The 18190-nt window shown below is 43.3% G+C and overlaps 1 protein-coding gene across 1 annotated transcript; it reads right to left on the reverse strand.

Moving 5' to 3' along the window:
- Window positions 1–4259: 4259 nt before the first annotated feature.
- On the reverse strand, window positions 4260–13069 carry neurl3.L (neuralized E3 ubiquitin protein ligase 3 L homeolog). Its single transcript, XM_018253437.2, has 4 exons — window positions 12910–13069; window positions 9231–9698; window positions 8357–8401; window positions 4260–6104 (listed from the first exon to the last, which is right to left on the reverse strand). Exons 1-4 carry the CDS (start codon window positions 12938–12940, stop codon window positions 5776–5778), a joined length of 873 nt encoding a protein of 290 aa, XP_018108926.1. The 5' UTR covers window positions 12941–13069; the 3' UTR covers window positions 4260–5775.
- Window positions 13070–18190: the final 5121 nt, after the last annotated feature.

Raw genomic sequence — 18190 nt, forward strand, 5'->3', positions numbered from 1 at the left:
TATTGCTTCCGATAAGGATTAATTATATCTTAAAGGAAATCATTTTTAAAAATTTGGATTATTTGGATAAAATGGAGTCTATAGGAGACAGCCATTCCGTAATTCGGAGCTTTCTGGATATCGGGTTTCCGGATAAGGGATCCTATACCTTTATATTAGTGATACGATTGGCTCTATAATTTGAACCTGTAATAGCTTGGCAACGTACTTATTATTTTTCAGTAAGAGGGTTCCGTCATCACATCATTACATACATTCATTCCCCTTTTCTATATGAAATTAGATTAAATGAACATAAATGAAAACATAGCTGATAATATGTAAGGATATTAGAATAAAGAACGTGATTAAAGAAAAATAGTTTGCAGAGTGGAGCTGGAGTCTATGGTTTTCTGGTGGGCCCCTGGCACCCTAGTTTCACATTGGACCTAAGCCTGTGCCACCTACAGAGAGAGGCGCAACTCTTTGTACAGGGCCTGTAGCATCTAAATGCAAATTCCATTGGGCAAGGTGCAACAATGTGCCCATTTTTTGGAAGGTGGACTAATCCTTTTTCATGTATCTCCACCCATACTTCTTAATTAAGCAGGGTGTTTAGTGTCACTCTAAGTTATGCAGGGAGAATCATTTTAGCTTGCAGACAGAAAGTTGCATAAGACCATGTGACATGACAGCAATGGCTTGGGACAAACTTAAATACTCTATATGTACTATAAGGCTGCGAGGATCTCCCAGACCACCCAATGGCATCTACCGCCTTATGAGAATAGATGGGTCCAGTTAGAGACACTTTTAACATACCCCACTGACCTGTCTTTTTATTTATGGGCAGATAGAACACAAATTAAATCTGTCCCCGTGCTTAGCTCTGTGCTGAAACACACCATTTGGACATGGCACGATAGCCGCGGGAAATTCCAACCGGCCGGATCTCATAGTATTCTTACTCCATTACACAATAACCCGCTCTTTCTCCCTGGCTATGCTACTCCGGCGTTTCAATGGTGGAAAGCAAATGGCATCAATAGAATACAAGATATGTTACTGACTATGGGTATTAAATCATGTCAGTATTTACAATTTGTAAAATCTATGCCAGAGAGCGAGACTTATAGGTACTCACAGTTATTACACTTCATTCGTTCTGTTGACCCCTCTTTCAAATCTAGACCTCCAACCCTGTTGGAAACCTGCTCTCAACGAGCTGGGAAACTGCAAGGTGCCATTTCTTTACTATATAAATATTTAGTCTCTATAGATGTGGAAAAGCCCCTTAAATACATGCTAGACTGGGAGAAAGATTTGGGGCGTTCTATATCTCAACAAGAATGGTCATTAATATGGAATACTGTTTCCAGGATATCCCCTAATACTGCCATTAGAGAATCTACATATAAAGTGCTGATGCGTTGGCACCTCACACCAGCACGGAAACATCGCTTTGATCCTTCCACTCCCGAGTCTTGTTTCAGGGGTTGTACAGCAGTTGGGGATTATCTACATATCTGGTGGACATGTCCAGTGGCAAAACAATATTGGGCGGAGGTTTATAGCTTACTTGAGCGAGTATTTCAAACGCATATAGTCCCTGAAGCTACCTCGGCTCTTTTAGCCTGCCCATCCAAAGCCCTTACGAAACTTCAGAATACCTCGATGAGACAAATTTTAGCTGCTGCACGAACCACTTTAGCGAAACACTGGCTCCAACACACTATAGATGTTCATGCTGTCACTGCAAGAATTACCCAAACACAGAACATGTTGTATTTAACAGCTTTATTAGATGACAGGGTAGAGAGACATATGCAAATTTGGGCCCCATGGAATGTGTTTCTGCAACCTTGAGCACGACAATGCGGTTAACGTATGTTATACTACATGGAGTTATACTGATGTGAACTAATTGCAATGTTCTGTACTGGAAAAGATAATTACGTTATTCTCTGTCACTGTATCTATTTTTGAAAAATAAAAGAGATTAAAAAAAAAAAAAAATACTCTATATGGCCAGATTGTAGAACTAAAATTCATGTTTTTAAATAAATAACAGCAACAATACAAATGCATTAAAGGGATGTGTCTGTGTTCCAGTGGTCAAAGTAGCAGCAATCAGGGGCAAACTAGGGCCCCCCGGCAGGCCCGGACTGGCAATCTGTGGGTTCTGGCAAATGCCAGAGGGGCTGCTGTAAGATCCCATAGACAGTCACTATTTATTGGGCTGGTGGGGGCTGCTTGGGCCTCTGTGTACTTGCAATGCCAGGGCCTATTTTTATTCCCAGTCCAGACCTGCCCCCCGGGACTGCAAGTTCAAGGACCCTCCATGCAAACTGAAGTACCCTCTTCAGCCTCATGCTGCCCCATTGACCTTGACCTTGAGGCTGTAATCAGGGAAGAGGGGTGGTCTGGGCGGGGGAGCAGACCTGGGTCAGTGGGCCCATTAAAGGAACTGTTCAGTGTAAAAATAAAAACTGGGTAAATAGATAGGCTGTGCAAAATAAAAAATGTTTCTAATATAGTTAGTTAGCCAAAAATGTAATGTATAAAGGCTGGAGTGACTGGATGTCTAACATAATAGCCAGAACACTACTTCCTGCTTCTCGGCTCTCTAACTCTGAGTTAGTCAATGACTTTAAGGGGGGCCACATGGGACATAACTGTTCAGTGAGTTTGCAATTGATCCTCAGATTCGAAAGCAACAGGTAAGCTGGCCATGACACAAAGATCCGATCGTTCAAATCACTAAACATCCCCATCTCCCGACCTGCCTTTAACCTTCAGTTAAAAAAGAACAGATCAGCCGATGTTAGAACATGACAAGTTACCGACCGCTCCATGTCTCTGCTGACGGCTTCTCATCTGACTGGCACTGGGGAGACTTTCTCCGTGTACCAGGACGCGTCTTCTACTGGAGGCCTAGTGTGGGGGTTTGTTAGAGGGCAGCATGGAGGATCTCCCAGAAGGGAGCCCGCCACCGTCCCTTCTATAAAATAAGCACAAGCGCAGTCCTAGTATTTGTCATTTTTTATTTCTAACTTCCACACAGGGCTGCAGGTAGGATTGGGGGGAACAATTGGGGACAGGAAGAGACAGGGGACCCCACGGGGATGCAAGTGTTGCGCCCCCTAGAGACTTGCACCTAATCCAGCCCTCGTCTCATTCACTGCACTTCAACTACAGCTCTCTGCTTCTGCCAGCAGTCTCCCACTGTCAGATCGGCAATACATGCAGAGATATTATTGGCAGCCGAAAGAAATTTTCGAACCTGTACGATCAACTGAACGACCGATTGGCATGGCATGACAGATGTCGGGACTCTCCACACATGTTCCGAAAATTGTACCAATCGAGGATTCGTTCGATCGGATCTTTGCGTCTATGGCCAAGCTATTGACCCATGTGGCCCCCCCTCAAGTCACTGATTGGTTACTGCCTGGTAAGTAGTGTTCTGGCTATTATGTTACACATCCAGTCACTCCAGCCTTTATACATTACATTTGCGGCTAACTAACTATATTAGAAACATTTTTTATTTTGCACAGCCTATCTATTTACCCAGTTTTTATTTTTATACTGAACTATTCCTTTAAGGCTGGGCCCTTTGGGGTTTTTCCCGGTGTTCTGTCAGCCCAGTCTGACACAGAGCAACAATTAAAATAAATATATATGCAGGCGTGTCTGGTGTACTGACAATTTATTAAAAGAGTGACTAACATTTTCTGAATAAATCAAAAATGTTCCTCAAGACAATTTGTTTTACAAAAGTAGTAAATATTTTATGAAAAGTGTCCTTATGAAGGAGAACTGAAGCTAAAAAAAAGAATTAGGTTGGACATGCTACACCTTATGTTTTGGGGTTCTATACTAGCCCAAGGCATCCGCGTCCCTTTAACAGGGAAGATGTGTACCTCCAAATATTCCTTCTGTATCTCCCCATCCATTTTCTACCGATTCACAACACATGGGCTGCTGTCACTTACGCAAGCTTAAAGACAGACTCACAATATGCTGTATATATACTATATATAGAACAATAATTTATTCGAATTCATATTTCATCTCAACCTAGAAACCAATGCATTCTCAGCTGCATCCCTGAGCACACTGAGCATGTGCAGTGCCCCTGACACCTGGATCATTGCTAATATGGGGCTGCTGGACCTCTGGGCTGGTATAGTAAGTTCAGTATATAAAATATTACATTCAGGCTAATAGGTTAAAGCTGAACAGACGCTGCTTTAAAAGACTTTACAAATCAGGTCTTTATTAAAATACAGCTTTATTCATCAGAAATTCACATAATTAAAAAAGATACGAGTATAAAATATATTACAAAAATATGACCATGACAAATAGAAATGCATGTAACATTCACATTATATATAGAGGCAGGACGTAAACACTTGGCCGGTGATCAAACGCAAAGACAGCAGAATATTTATACAATGAATGAATTTTCCAGTGCAGTCCCTTATTGTTGCCGCTGCGGTGATATCATGTCACAGAATCTTGATTTTCCAGAATTTGTAGGTTTGTCTGCATGTTTCTCTACGGATCAGTGAGGAGTGATCTGCCCTGTTTTTCTACCCTATAACCTGCTTTATTCCATTTATATCCCTACTGTATTTAACTCCTTAAAATATATATCCCCAAAAGAATAATTAGGTACAAGAGGTATGTTATACAGTGTTACCATTAGATATCTGAGTATATTGTACAAGTGTAATAGTAGAATATTACAATACACAAGAGCCATGAATATCGTGTAAATTATATCCCTATAAACGTTACTTGGTGATGTCATTGGTTATAACCGGAGCTTATTGATGTCATTTTTGTCACATGACTCACACAAATGTATATTATAATAAATAATGTACCCTCTAATATTGGGATATTAGAAGTCACCTTGGAGTTCCCTGATCCATATAAAAGTCCTCAACCTTCGGCCGTGGATTTCCCCAGTGACCTATAATATCCTTATATTTTACAATAGTGGGTATATTATTCTCTCTATATATAATTAGTACATAATATAAGATTACACCAGTAGAATTCTGGATATAGTTCCTTTTAAAGGGGATACTATTTGCATTGGTTGTTGTATGATATTTGATAATTCCCAAGTATACAGTAATGTGCATTAAGTTGGCTATAGATTATTTCAGTATTATTTCCAGTGGTTGCTGGGAGTTGTATCTTGTCAGTAGCTGGAAGGCTGCAGGTTGCACACTAGTGATTAACTAATTCCAGCCTGGAGTTCTGCAGTTATATATAACTAGGACTCCAGTTTTGTCCCATCCAATATATATTGTTGTAAAAGTATAAAACAAAAATCTTTGGCTGCAGGTTGCACACTCCGGATTAATTCCAGCCTGGAGTCTTGCAGTCCTATATAACTACTACTATTATCATCCAGTTTTGTCCCATCCAATATATATTGTTTGTTAAAGTATAAAACAAACATCTCCAGCCTTTGGCGCTCCTTGGCTGGTTTCCCTGAGTGCCTGGGATCTGTCCGAATTACATTCCCTGATATTGCAATGGTTACCCTCTAATTATGGTACTTTTTGCCCAATTAAACCCTTTCCGAATGATTTCTATCATCACTATTAGACATTCTTTACTCGTTCATTTCTAGTCCACAATGTACAGCAGAACCAGTTTATCCATTCTGGGTCGGGTTTTCCAGGCTGGTTACGTGCCCTCATATTGCAGAAAATGCATTTAGTGCAGCCGCATTAAAAGGCTCCATCAATTCTTTGCTCAATCCAAATGTCAGGTTACTGGGTTAGCGACAGAATTTCCGCACCCAATATACTTCGCACTGACAATGGTTTGACGGCAAAGAGGACAACTTTGACTGAGTCCCTGTAACTGCTCAATGCAGTACTGGCAGAAAGTGCAATGTCCACAGGGCAGCAGCAAGGTGTCAGCCATCCTGTCCTGGCATATTACACAGCTGGGATCGTCCCCCAAGAATATTTGGAAATTCCTCTGTGAATGCCAATCGCTGGTGTCGGTGCAGCTATTCAGGTTGGCAGCGGGTATCACAGTCTGCTCTGCAATCTCTTCCAGGCTGTGCCCGTTTCCAAAAGGTTGGGCATCTACAATAAGGAAAAGGATAAGATGGTTAGAAACCCGGCTTTAATGGATGTTGTGGAAAAGAAGATTTTTTTTATACTTCCACCATGTCCTCATACCTTGGCACAGAAATAAACATTATTGGGGTTATGAAATAAACGGCATTTATAAACACTGGGCAAATTTGCACCTGAGCAGCATCCCCTGTCAACCAATCAGATGATTGCTTTCAGTGTTCAACCTCCAGCTGTCTGAAAAAAGCTAATCATTGATTGGTTGCTATAGGTTACTGCCCAGGTGCAAATTTGCCCTGTGTTTATAAATGAGCCCCAGTAAGTTTGCTCAGGAGCAGTAACACATAACAACCAATCAACAGGTAGCATTTACTTGTGATCTGACTACAAACCAACATCCTATTGGTTGCTATGGGTTACTGCACCTGGGCAAACTTAATGAATCATTAAGATTGGGCAAATTTGCAGTTGAGCAGCAACCCATGTCAACCAATCAGATGATTGCTTTCAGTGTTCAATCTCCAGCTGTCTAAAAAAAAAGCTAAATAATCTCCACTAAATTTGCCCAGGTGCAGTAACCCATGGCAACCAATAAGATGTTGGTTTGTAGTTAAATCACCAGTAAATGCTGCTTGCTGATTGTTACTGTGTTACTGCTCCTGAGCAAACTTAGTAGGGCTCATTTATAAACACGGGGCAAATTTGCACCTGGGCAGTAACCAATCAATTATTAGCTTTCATTGTTCAACCTGCACCTTGTGGAAAAAAGCCAGTTACTGATTGGTTGATATGGGTTACTGCCCATGAGCAAATACGCCCAGTGTTTATGAATGGGTCCCAGTGTATTTTATTACATTTAGGGGTATGTTTTAAAGGCATTTGGGGTGTCAATACTACATTATATCAAGGGCCACTAAGGAACTCAAAGTACCTATGAAGTTGGGTCGAGATTGTTTTTTCCCCTGCCCCAAGGGACAAGGGTCATACACATAAAATCACTGCTTGACTCTTTGCTTATATGTTTGTACACGTTGTTTCTGTTGGTGGTGGGAGTTTGGGAGTAAGAGCGCTTGGCTAGAGTACTAAGCATCACAGTGTGGGGTTTCTACATTAAACTGAACTCACCCTCTTTATGTTAATGGTGTAATTGAAGTTGATGGGACCCACAGCAAATTTATTTTAGGCCCCTCAAAGCTTGGGGGACATATACCGACAGTGCTTATGAGTCAGGACATATACATCCCATGATAACTTCAGCTTTCCTTATTGTTAAGCCCCTATGTAGGTCTGTCTCAGAAGACTGCACTGGAGCAGTGACAGCCACAGTCCATTTTAGGGTGAGGGCACACAGGCAGATTCGGGGAGATTAGTCGCCCGGTGATAAATCTCCTCTTCTTCAGGGCAATTAATCTCCCGGTGCTGCCTTCCGCTGGCTAAAACGTACATTGCCGGCTGGTTGGCACTCGGAGCAATTCCTTTTCCGAAGTCAACCGAAGTTTCCTCATGAGGCAACTTCGGGCGACTTCAGAAAACAAATCGCTCGGAGTGCCATCCCGCCGGCAATTTACATTTTAACCGCAGCGGAGGCAGTTCGGGGAGATTAGTCCGAAGAAAAGGAGATTTTTCACGGGGCGACTAATCTCCCCGAATCTGCCTGTGTGCCCTGACCCTAAAGCTGGCCATAGACGCAAAGATCTGATCGTTCAAATCGAGGATTCGTACGATTTTCGGACAATGTGTGGAGAGTCCTGACATTTTTCGTACAACGGAGATCGGACGTTTGGTCGATCAGACAGGTTAAAAGATTTCTGTCGGCTGCCGATAATATCTCTGCGTGTATTGCAGATCGTATGGTTTTCAGTGGGAGACTGTCACTGGCTTTTGTCAGACATAACTTTCGTACGATTGCTGTCAGGGGCAGAACATCGGCTGATCTGTTCTTTTCTACTTTATTTGATCTGAATGGTTAGTGGCAGGTCGGGAGATGAGGGAGTCCGATCGTACGATGATTCGTACGATCGGATCTTTGCGTCTATGGCCAGCTTTAGACTCCTGCATTGAGCTACATTGTGGTAACTGATTAATGGGCAGCTATAGAGCGGTCCATAATGGGCTTATAAAGCAGAACCATTGTTATCCCAGGATAAAACAGGCTTGAGGGTGTGATCCATGAAAGTGAAAGACAAGTTTGGCCACTTCCCAGTCACACCAATGCAAGTGGGTTAATCAGATGCACAACAGGAAGAAACCAGAGCACTTACCTTTGTTTATCTGACTCTGGCACTGGCACATATTCTGACTGGGACCTGGAAGAAAATTTCCACCGGTTAATAAAACCAAACCTGAATGATTCCCACACCCTTTCATTGTCAATTCCTCACTATCCCTTGGCCATTAAAATATGCACATTATTAATTCTGCAGGGGATTGCTTCAACAATGGGTGGCTCAGAGGGTGCAGGTCTGTCTGAACTCTAAAGGCCCGCATATACGGGTCGAGAAAAGTTGCCGACAGACCCGGCTTTCCTGATCGATATCTGGCCGAAAGTCAGCCAGATGCCGATCTGGCAGGTTAGAAAATCCCGTCGGATTGCAGGCCGCATTGTTTCTTTGATGCGGTCCCGCGATCCGATCCCTAGGGCCTATGATTGGATGAGCCTGATATCGCCCACTTAAATGTGGGCATATCGAGGAGAGATCCGCTCGTTTGGCGACATCACCAAACGAGCGGTTCTCTATGTCTATGGCCACCTTTACAATACAGTCTCTCAATACAGTGCACAATGCACATGAATGTGATTGAGACCTATAACTGAGAACACAGGATTGCAGGCAGAGGGACCTTCGGTTTTGGGAAACTTGTGTTCACTGTAATATAAGGGAACTCACTACCGGCTGAATGAAGAATGATAATTTGATTAGATAACCCTAAGCTATTACCATCTCCATATGTGGCCTATGCTTTGGGCCATTATAAGTTCATACAAAGGAGAAATGCAAAGCCTACATTTTTTTGCTCCATAGCATTCTATTGTCTCAGATTTTGTAAACAAAATGATACCTCATTATTTTTGATTTACAGTCCCTGAGTGCAATGACATAGTATGATATAGAAACATGTTTTGGGAGTACTTACCAGCCACTTGAATAGCTTTGGTCTTCCCATAGACATCCAGCATGGCCCAGAGCTTTGCATTCTTAGGGATTCCTGAGAACAGGACTCTTGCACATGGCTCCCCCTTTTGCTGACAGAACACTTTTCCATCCCCACTGAACCAGAATTTTAGAAGTGCCCCTGCCTGACACAACTCCTCTGGGACACCTGCCCCCCAGAAGCAAGGGAGCTGTGTGAGATCAGGACACGCAAAAGGTGGCAAACAACAGGGCTCCAAGGTGCTGGGATCCTCAGAAGTGAAGCCAATTCGCAGGGCCCCGTGCCAACGCGTCTCTTCCTTAAGCACCCGGATTTTCAGTTTTTCCTTGGCACGCAGGGGTCGGTTGGAGAAGATGATGCCATGGTGGAAACTCTGCTGGCGTTCTGCTTGGTGCAGGCAACTGTTCAAGCTTATATGGGATCCCTTGGTGTAAGGGTGGAAGAAAAGACCTAAGGAATGGATAAAACATCTCTTAAACAAGGAAAGAAAGACTCAGAAAAGCAAATTCTCTTTTTACGAGTCCCTGAGCTGGAAATCCAGTTGTGCATAAATTATACTGAACACTGAAATTATATGTCAGGCCCCTTCCCTCTACTGTTATTAAAGGCCCCCATACATGGCCAGATATAACCTGCCAACAGATTTAAGTGGCTATACACAGAGATCCGTTCGTTTGGGGATTTCGCCAAACGAGTGGATCTCTCTCCGATATGCACATCTCAACCAGATATCGATCGGGGAAGCCCATCGGAGGGCCCCACACACTCGGCCTGTCAGCAGCTTTTATTGGCCCGTGTATGACCAGCTTAAATTGGCAGCTTATTGCCCAGTGTATGTTGACCTCTGACGGGCTTCCCTGATTGATATCTGGCTGAAAATCAGCAAGATATCGGCCGGGCTTAAAAATCCCATCAGATAGAGAGCAGCATCGGTTTATTGATGTTCTCCTCAATCAAACCGGCCGTTTAGGGCAGAGACACATGCTCAGATTCGGGGAGATTAGTTGTCCGGTGACAAACCTACTCTTTTTCGGGGCAACTAATCTCCCCAAACTGCCTTCCATTGGCGACCTTGCCAAACGAGCAGATCTCCATATGTATGTGTTATTAAATGATAAGCCCCAGGCACTATGGCAATAGCCTGCAGAACAGTAACAGATATTTGTGACTCCAGGTGGTGCCAATTCAGCACAGTTTACAATACACCAAGCCAATCTAAAGGTATAAACACTGAGTCTGATAACAAAGCCTTGTCTTATCTGGCTGGCCCATCCCCATATATACTTTACACTGCTTTATCACATACTGAGCAAATACAACTGTCATGGGTTACAGGAAAATGGTGCCGTATTCCAACTGAAAATTTGCAGATAAGCAGCAGGTGCCTCATATACAAACAGTAACTGCCATTAACCCAATACAGCTTGAATGGCTCAGGCTTATCAGTTGATTTGGCAGCAAGAGAAAGTAAAAACACAACTCCTACACTTGTGGATCATCCTTTCCCTTGGATTAGATGTAGCACAGCACAAACACACATTGAACTGGGTTATAATGATCTTTGCAGCTGAAATTTTGGTGTGAGCGGTGGGATCCCTCGTGCACGGCCTGCCAGGAATGCCCCCAGACTGCACTGATAGTACAGAGTGACTGCAGAGATAACAATCGCTCTGGATTTAGATTGTCACGCACTTCACTGCTCTTCCTTCTGCAGATTTTTTTTTTTTTTATCTCAGAAATGCAAATTCTTTAGATTCTCTGATTAGCTGTTGTGGTGGGTGTTGTAACCCTTTGAGAGACAGGCGGTTTTTGCACTGGAACTGTAGAACCTTCAGTGGTGACTAAATGCCAGGGCTGGAGAATCTATTGTCTGTATTGGGTACAATGCTCTGATTGGCTGCAGGTTGCTCTAGTGCTGTGAGGGTTTTAATGCCCTGGTTATGGGTAGAACAAGAACATTGAGTGCAAGACAAGGGTTTAGGCCTCCTGCCTGCTCGGTCTGTCCATCAGTAATACCATTTATGCCCCCCTACATCTTACTGGGCTCTCAGCAGAACAGTGAATAATTCTGAAAGCTGCTGATGGGTTGAAATAGTTTACTTCTCCTTTACAGGGGTGGTTCATCTTTAAGTAAACTTATAGTATGTTATACAATGGCCAGTTCTAAGCAACTTTTCAACTGGTCTCCATGTTTTCTTTTTTATAGTTTTTAAATGATTTGCCTTATTCTTCTGACCCTTTTCAGCTTTCAGATAGAGGGCCACTGACCCCATCTTCTGTAAGGCTACAAATGTATTGTTACTGCTACTTTTTATGTCTCCTCTTTCTATTCAGGCCTCTCCTATTCATATTCCAGTCTCTTATTGAAATCAGTGGATGGTTGCTAGGGTAATTTGGACCCTAGCAACCAGATTGCCGCGAATTGCAAACTGCTGAATAAAAAGCTAAATATCTCAAAAGCCACAAATAATAAAAAATGAAAAATTATTACAACAGTCTCAGACTATCACTCTCTGCATCATACAAAAAGTTCATTTAAAGGTGCACAGCCTCTTTTAGGGACAGGGCACACAGGAAGATTCGGGGATAGCACTTGCCTGACGAGGAAACTTCGGGCGACTTCGGAAAACAAATTGCTCCGATTGCCATCCCGCCGGCGATTTACATTTTAGCCGGCGGGAAGGATTAGTCACCCCGAAGAAGAGGAGATTTGTCGCCTGGTGACTAATCTCCCCAAATCTGCCTGTGTGCCCTGACCCTTAAGTATTGGACTAGTTCAGTTAGCATTAACTTTGTCCCTTTAATTTAAACAGTATGACAGGGGTAATTACAGAGTCATTATCATCCAAGTCATAGGATAAGGTCATTAGGCAGGAACAATGGCTGAACAAACACTCACTTCCTGATAGGGCTTCTAGTCTATTGCTGGATTCGCTTTCGTTCTCTGTCCCTGAGAGCAGCATTATATATTCTAAACACGACACCAGGACCTGCGTTCCGATTATTGATACCTGATTAAACTGTGGCCACTGGAGAAGGTACCTACAGTACGGAGGAATATTCCAACCCCAGTGAGGACAGAGATCTCTCCATGGAATATTATCCGTAAATGAATCCATTAGTTATTGCTATACCATGCTAACATTATACTGAATATATAAAGGCTGCCAAGGCTTATTCTAACATATGCTGCAGTATCATGTTCACAGAGCTAATACACTATACACAACCCATGACCCTCCACATGTGTTACACTACACCTCTCAGCATTTCCAAATCTGTCAATAGGGGATGCTGGAAACTGCCGTTTCCATTTGCTCACACTAATGCAGCCCACGCATTTCAATATTTATAGTATCAATTCACTTCTCCCAGAGTTGTAAAGAGGCTGTACAGTCTATTTTGAGATTACCCAAGGCTGCACACAATTAAGATGATACATACGATAGCAAAGTCCAGCTTGGCCGGCTGCATTTCATTTATTAGAAGAGTCCCTGACTTTCCAGATAATCTGTGAAACCTGAAAATAACACCCCCCGCCCCCGATCCAAGGGTGGTGCAGCAGCCAGATCCTCCAGCTCCTGCTGAACTGCAACACTCAAGGAAAGTAAAGCTGTATAGAGACCCGTACATAGACTGGCAGCTTCAGAGCAGCACTTACCTTCAGTCTCAGAGCTAACGCACCCTCCCATCCTGTACTGCTGTCTGTGTCACTACTACTCCATGTGCTTTCTGTTTACTTTCCTTTATGGGCATTGTTGTGTGGGTGGAGCTACAACTCGGCCATAACTTCTCTAGTGATGGAAAATCCCCAGAAGGGGAAAAAAAAAACCACATGATTAAAAAGAATTTCTTTATGATAGCATCATCTGCAAGTGTTTAAAGTGAAAGCTACTCCGGGCATATCTAGGCGAAGACAAATTGCAATTGATTTTCATTTTTCTATGAGAGGCCTGAATAGAAAGATAAGGAATAAAAAGTACCAATAACAAAATATGTGTAGCCTTACGGAGTGTGTGTTCTTAGATGAGGTCAGTGGCCCCCATTTAAAAGCTAAAATGAGTCAGAAGAAGATGGCAAATCATTCAAAAACAATAAAAAAATTAAGGCCAATTGAAAAGTTGCTTAGAATTAGCCATTCTATAACATACTAACAGTTAACTTAAAGGATAACTAAACCCTAAAAATGAATATAGTTAAAATGTCATATTTTACATACTGAACTTATTGCACCAGTGTAAAGTTTCAGCTTGTCAATAGCAGCAATGATCCAGGACTTCAAACTTGTCACAGGGGGTCACCATCTTGGAAAGTGTCTGTGACACTCACATGCTCAGTGGGCTCTGAGCAGCTGTTGAGAAGCTAAGCTTAGGACTCGTCACTAATTATCCAGCAGAAAATAAGGTTGGTCTGTAATATAAGCTGAGGCTGATTATTAAATTCTGATGCTAATTGCACTGGTTTCTGTGCTGCCATGTAGTAATTATCTGTATTAATTACTAATCAGCCTTATATTATGACATTACTATTCTATGTGTACTATATATTGTGAGTGGGTCCCTAAGCTCAGTAAGTGACAGCAGCACAGAGCATGTGCAGTGAATCAGCAGAAAAGAAGATGGGGAGCTACTGGGGCATCTTTGGAGATACAGATCTTTACTGCTAAAGTACTGTGGTTGCCTTGGGCTGGTACAGAAGCACAAAACATAATGAACAACATTTCTAGCTACTTCTTTAGTTAGGCTTTAGGTCCCCTTTAAAGCTGAACTAAACCTTTACATTATAAAGTTAAAATTAATTTTATGGATATGGGCCAGAGAATGGGTAAAATGGATGAGGAGGATGTGAATCACTGCCAGTGAAGTCTAGGGGGGCAATACACATGGGGACCCTGCCTCTGTTTGATGACAAGCTCTTCACTTTGGAACTTAGTATCGGGACTTTATTGGAAGGGAATTTTCTTTATGTTGTTTTGGGGAACATTCCATCTCAACCTATTATACTGATGCAATATATATTTTCTTCAGTTGTTGAAAGGGATGTGAGCAGTGATACCCCAGCAGAGCAGACTAGCAGAGTGTGGGGTAGGCATGAACCAATCAGGCCGCAGTACTGAGTACCAGGTCCAGATTTGTGGCAAAGCCATAAAGGCCCCAGCCTAGGGCAGCAAAATTTTAGGGGTGGCATGCCACCCAGCCACATCTCTAAGGAGCACTGGGGTCTCAAATCTCCGCAGAGCTCCAGAGCTTGAAAGTGCGCTCACTCGCACATGCGGGGCCGGCACTAGGACCATGCGGCAGTGGCTGTGTTGCTGGGGCATGCTGCGTAAGAAGCAGCTGGCACTAGGACCATGCAGCCTTGGGGCACCCCTTCTTGAAATCTGGCCCAGCTGAGTACCAGCCAGGGTCCCTGTAATTTCTAATTTACCCCTGGGCTACAGTGTGATGGTTAGATTTCCGCACTCTGTGGTTATTCCCAAGAACAATGACATGTCTGAGAGCCAGAGAACATTCTAGAACCAGAATACAGTCACCTACACAAAGAGTATAATTAATATTGCTTGAGGTCCTTGGTGAACAATTAGCTACTCTATATGTGCAAGAGCCAAAGAAGTTCATGAATTCTGGGCTCAGTTTTGGTGAATATGGAAGCAGCCGATCAATACAGAATCTTTACCTTTACCCCCTGAACCCCAACCCACCCATCCTAGATCCTGGGGCAAAACACCATTCAGTGTGTGTCAACATAACGCCCTTCTCTTACACCCCGATTACTACACACAGAGTAGGGGAAGGACTTAACTACCCCAATTCCATAGTAACACATTCATTCCTACTCAACCCAGTTCTGATAATGGGAATATATGTGTTACGCCACATCCAAGGCAGTCTTATGATCATATATCCCAGGCCCGTGACTAAGCCACTGAGCGTCACCATTACCAGTTGGTTAAGCAATTTGGATGAACTGGCCAAGCCATCCAACCACATTCCTCTGTCTATGGCTCATCTTTAGTGTAAAGAGGCAGATTTACTATTGGATATGTATATATAAATATATTAATTATAAATTTAAAGTAAGAATAATTTGGGAAATGCCACATAAACACAGAGCGGCATAGACATGGAGACATATTCTCTTTAAACACCACCCGCTCTCTGAAACCGGTTGTTGTTGCAGAGTGTTCACTTTATGCGGCTGCCATTGCATCTGATTCGTTATGAAATCCAGTGCATCTAGCATTTTCAGAGCAAAGATTGCATCAATATCAACTCTACAATGTGTACCTTTTGGAGCAGCCACACTTGCAGGAGCTTGCTCCTATAAAAACTAAACGTTCTAGACCCAAACCACTTCAACCTTGGCATACTGCTCATACAAAAGCGCTCCAAAGACACTCACGTGCACTTGAGCGTCGCTGGCGCAAATCCCGTTCAGAATCAGACTTTTGGAGCTACAAATCTGCCCTGCGCTCCTTTAACACCAGCCTCTTCCAAGCCAAACAAACATACTTTACTTCACTCATTAACTCCCTTTCTAAAAAACCAGCACAACTTTTCTCCACCTTTAACACTCTCCTTTCCCCTTCTCCACCCCCTCCATGCACATCTGTCTCTGCTCAAGATATTGCTGAGCACTTCAAAAACAAAATTGACACTATCAGAAGGGACATTACACTACTCAACCCCCCTAGACTTCCACCACCCTCCCTCCACACTCCTCAGTCCCTCCTGTGCTCCTTCACCCCTGTCACTGATGAGGAAGTCTCAAAGCTTCTGGCCTCTTCTCACCTTACCACCTGCCCGCTTGATCCAATTCCCTCAAAACTTCTCCGCAATACCAATCCTTGTCTAATCAAAGCCTTAACTCACCTATTTAATCTTTCACTCTCAACTGGACTGTTTTCTTCTCAACTAAAACATGCTCTTGTCACCCCCATTCTGAAAAAACCCTCTCTTGATCCCTCCAATCTTGACAACCTCCGACCTATCTCTCTGCTACCTTTCATCTCTAAACTACTTGAGCGCCTAGTCTACAACCGACTTACCTCATTCCTCTCTGACAATAACCTGCTGGACCCCCTACAATCTGGTTTTAAGCCACAACACTCCACGGAAACTGCCCTGACTCGACTGACTAATGACCTTTTAACCGCTAAAGCCAACAATCACTTCTCACTACTAATACTGCTTGATCTCTCAGCCGCATTTGACACTGTAGATCACCCTCTCCTCCTCCAGTCCCTCCAGTCACTTGGCCTTCGTGACACAGCCCTGTCCTGGTTCTCTTCTTACATCACCAATCGTTCCTTCAGTGTCTCCTACAATGGTAGTAGCATCTTCTCCCCTACCTCTTTCTGTTGGAGTTCCCCAAGGCTCTGTCCTGGGACCATTACTATTCTCCCTCTATACTTCCTCCCTTGGCAAATTAATAAATTCTTATGGTTTCCACTACCACCTCTATGCTGACGATACTCAGATCTATCTCTCATCTCCTGATCTCAACCCAGAACTCCTAACTCGCGTCTCCTCCTGCCTGTCCGCTATCTCTACCTGGATGTCACAACGCTACCTTAAATTAAACCTCTCTAAAACTGAAATGGTTCTCTTTCCTCCAACTAACACCAGTAGCATCCCCGAAGTATCCATCATAGTTAACAATTCCACTATCACCCCCTCTCCCCAGGCCCGGTGCCTTGGGGTTATCCTAGATTCTGCCCTGTCATTCACTCCTCATATCCAGTCACTTATTAAATCTTGTCACTTCCACCTAAGGAACATATCCAAAATACGATCATTTATCACCCAAGACGCTGCCAAAATTCTTATTCACTCTCTCATCATATCGCGTCTAGACTACTGTAACTCTCTTTTAATTGGCCTCCCCCTCCAGAGACTGTCACCTCTCCAGTCCATAATGAACACTGCTGCGAGGCTCATACACCTCAGCAACCGCTCCTCCTCTGCCTCGCCATTCTGTCAATCCCTGCACTGGCTTCCATTACCTTTCAGAATCAAATTCAAATTAATGACACTGACTTTCAAAGCACTTCAAAACTCTGCCCCACCCTACATCTCTGAACTCATCTCTATATACTCACCCACTCGCTTACTACGCTCCTCTACTGACCTGCTACTCAACTCTTCTCTCATTACCTCCTCACATGCTCGCATTCAAGACTTTGCAAGGGCTGCACCCCTCCTCTGGAACGCTCTCCCACGGTCTGTCCGACTTTCTCCCAACCTTTCTACTTTCAAGAAATCTCTGAAAACGCACTTCTTTCGAGAAGCCTACCCTCACTCTGCTTAACTACCAAACGCAATACCACATTTCTCACCCACTTAATTCGATCTTGCCCACTCCCACACCTTGTGTATTACTCCCTTCCCTTTAGACTGTATGCCTATGCATAGGGCCTTCCTCACCTTTTTGTACCTGTATTGACTGTGATGTTTGTTACTCCATATATTCTATGTATGTAATTCATGTGATGTAGTTGTATAATCACTGTTGTGACTGTCTATGGCAACTTACAGCAGCCCCTCTGGTGTTTGCCAGAACCCACAACATGCCAGTCTGGGCCTGTAGAGGGCAGTACCATAAGGGGACAGGCTGTATAACATTGACATTCTATTGACATCAGTAGGAACAGAGTGGCTGTGATTGTGTTTACAATACAGAAAACAAAATTGTCAAAATATTCCCACCTGTGATGTGCAAACAACATTCTGCTTTAAAAATGCCTCCTTAAATGCCTCTCATCCTGGTACTTACTCTCCTCGTCGTCTGCTCGGGTGTTTTCTCCCATCAAGTTCCTTTGTGTTTGGTAAATACGCCTGCTTATATTATGCCATGGGTTATTGGTTTATAGCAAACAGCCCAGAAAATGATTTGTGGATTCTTGCAGACAGATAGACCTCTCACATACTTGTTAAGTTCAC

The sequence above is a fragment of the Xenopus laevis genome, chromosome 3L (genome assembly GCF_017654675.1).
Source record: "Xenopus laevis strain J_2021 chromosome 3L, Xenopus_laevis_v10.1, whole genome shotgun sequence".
Taxonomy (NCBI): Eukaryota; Metazoa; Chordata; class Amphibia; order Anura; family Pipidae; genus Xenopus; species Xenopus laevis.